Source organism: Protobothrops mucrosquamatus, unplaced genomic scaffold (assembly GCF_001527695.2).
Source record: "Protobothrops mucrosquamatus isolate PMUCROS unplaced genomic scaffold, P.Mucros_1.0 scaffold6036, whole genome shotgun sequence".
In the NCBI taxonomy this organism is placed as follows: domain Eukaryota; kingdom Metazoa; phylum Chordata; class Lepidosauria; order Squamata; family Viperidae; genus Protobothrops; species Protobothrops mucrosquamatus.
Window position 1 is genome coordinate 53,876 of NW_015391875.1, and position 2,491 is coordinate 56,366.

Genomic DNA, 2,491 nt, shown 5'->3' on the forward strand with positions numbered 1-2,491 from the left:
CCAACCCCCTGCTCAGGCAGGAAACCCTATACCATTTCAGACAAATGGCTGTCCAGTCTCTTCTTAAAAACTTCCAGTGTTGGAGCATTCACCACTTCTGGAGGCAGGTTGTTCCACTGGTTAATTGTTCTCACTGTCAGGAAGTTTCTCTTTAATTCCAGGTTGCTTCTCTCCTTGATGAGTTTCCATCCCTTGCTTCTTTTCCTGCCTTCAGGCGCTTTGGAGAATAGCTTGACTCCCTCTTCTTTGGGGCAGCCCCTGAGATACTGGAACGCTGCTATCGTGTCCCCCCTCGTCCTTCTCTTCTGAACTTTTAGAGAATACAGAATACAGAGTTTTGTCTTTCTCGGACCTCCGAGCAGTTGCCTCTGTTCTCCGGAAAGGCCGGTTCCTCCTGTTTTAGTTGAGCTTTTGCAGGAAGCCCCAGGCCCCAGAAGGAAGAGATGCTGATGGGTGCCTCCTGTGGTTCCCCTGGGCTTCTGGTGCAGTGTTTCTGCCATCTGAGCAAGTTTAACAGGTGTGGACTTCAACTCCCAGAATTCCCCAGCCAGCGCATGCTGGCTGGGGAATTCTGGGAGTTGAAGTCCACACCTGTTAAACTTGCTCAGATGGCAGAAACACCCTTTTAGTGCTTGCCTTGTAAGTCAAGCCTCTTCTGGAGCTAGCGACCCCCGGGGTCCCTTTTCTCTTTTAGGGGAGGGCCAACCTCGTCCTGCCTTTTTTTTCCGTGCAGCTGACTGACCTGCTTGCTTCTTCCAGAGCGACCGCGGTGCTGATCGCCACCCTGGGACAGCCATGTCGGGCCCGGTACCGAGCCGAGCAAGAGTCTACACGGACGTCAACACCCAGAGGCCTCGCGAATATTGGGACTACGAGTCCCATGTGGTGGAGTGGGGGTAGGTGACGCTGGAGTCTGCAGAAGCTTGGCAGGCTGCTCCCCCCCTTCCCCCCTCCCACCCCTTTGGGACCCTGAAGGGACAAGATTTCTTTTTCCCTTGAGTTTGTGGTGGTCTGTTTGCCTGGCGTGGCTCTCGGGGGCTACACAACCGGCCGAAAGACCGAGAGAGAGGAAGAACGGAGGCCAAACCCCCATAATTTTGGAGCTGGGAGGTGGCCAGGCTGCCATCATCAGAAGCCCTCTGAAGTGGTCCTGTCTTTGCCACCCTGGCACGGCAGGCGGTTCAAAATAATTCCCGGCCACGGCGTTTTATCTCCTTGCCGGCGCCAGTGGCGAAGGCTCCTCTGTGGCCGGAGAAGCCCACAGGATTGGGGTGGGGGCTGGGGGGACGAGGTGGGTGGGAAGGGACCCCCCATCCCCCAGGGAGCTCATTGGGGTGTGCACGGCCTCGTCGGGAGACAGACAAGCCACAAGGCCTCCTGAGTCCAGAGACCGAGCGCCGTCCGGGCCTCCTTAAGATCCGCTGCTGTTCAGCCACGTTTTCAGTGCTTTTCATTTTGGGGAAGAAAAAAAAGTTGACAACACAGGTAGTCCTCGACTTAACGACCAAAACGGAGCCCAAGATTTCCACCGCTAAACAAGAGAGTCATTTTGCCTCGTCTTACGACCTTTCTTGCGGCGATTGTTAAGTGAATCACTGCAGTTTGTTCAGTCAGTGGCACGGTGGTTAAGCGAATCCCGCTGACTTTTGCTTATCAGAAGCTCGTGACCCTGGGGACGCTGCCACCGTCGTAAATGCGAGCCAGTGGCCCCAGCGTCCGAATTTTGATCACGTGACCCTGGGGATGCTGCCACGGTCGTAAGTCTGCGGAACGTTCATGGGTCCCTTTTTCAGTGCCGTCGTAACTTTGAACGGTCACGAACCGAATGGCTGCAAGTTGGGGACTACCTGCCCTTACGCAATAAAATGCAGACGTTTCCTAGCCCAGCTAGGTAACAGCTTCAGTGCTAGAAGTGTTCAGAGTTAAAGGGGCAACCCCCCTCCTCCCTTCTAGCATTGATGATGTTACCTAGCTGGGTCATGAAACGTCTTCCAGAAAACAACCAACTTGGAGAGCATCCAGGACCCGTCCTTGTGCTTTTTCAGCTGAATGTGGCTCAAGGGGTTCTAGTAGATGCAATCGGGGCACCCCGAATTCCACTCTGAAGGCCCAGAGCGATACTCATGCCAAGGGCAACTGGCTTCTCTCTGGCTCCACTGGCAAGGGAACCGAGGGGGAAGCCGTGGGAACTTGGGAGGGAACAGCACAGAAAAGTTGCTAAAAAAATACAGAGAAGGCAGGCTGGGCCCCCGGGGTGATCTGGTTGGGCCTGGACCAGCACAAGGGGCAAGGGGGCAGCCGTGCCAGAGACCATGCCTCCCAGACAGGGACCCCTCTGGTGGCTTAATTTCTTCTCTCTCTCTCTCTCCCTCTCTCTTTTTCTCTCTCTTTCTCTCCTCTCTCTTTTTCTCTCTCTCCCTCTCTCTTTTTCTCTCTCTCTCTCTTTCTCTCTCTTTTTCTCTCTCTCTTTCTCTCCCTCTCTCTCTCTCTC

General features: G+C 54.7%; 1 protein-coding gene across 1 annotated transcript in view; it reads left to right on the forward strand.

Annotated features, from left to right (window-relative positions):
* Positions 1-795: 795 nt before the first annotated feature.
* Positions 796-2,491, forward strand: part of LOC107300056 (casein kinase II subunit alpha) — a gene marked incomplete at its 3' end in the record, with an annotated part of 12,276 nt that continues 10,580 nt past the window's right edge. The window contains exon 1 of the mRNA XM_029286932.1: positions 796-885. Within this exon, the coding sequence (XP_029142765.1) occupies positions 796-885 (90 nt within the window). The remainder of the gene's footprint in view (positions 886-2,491) is intronic.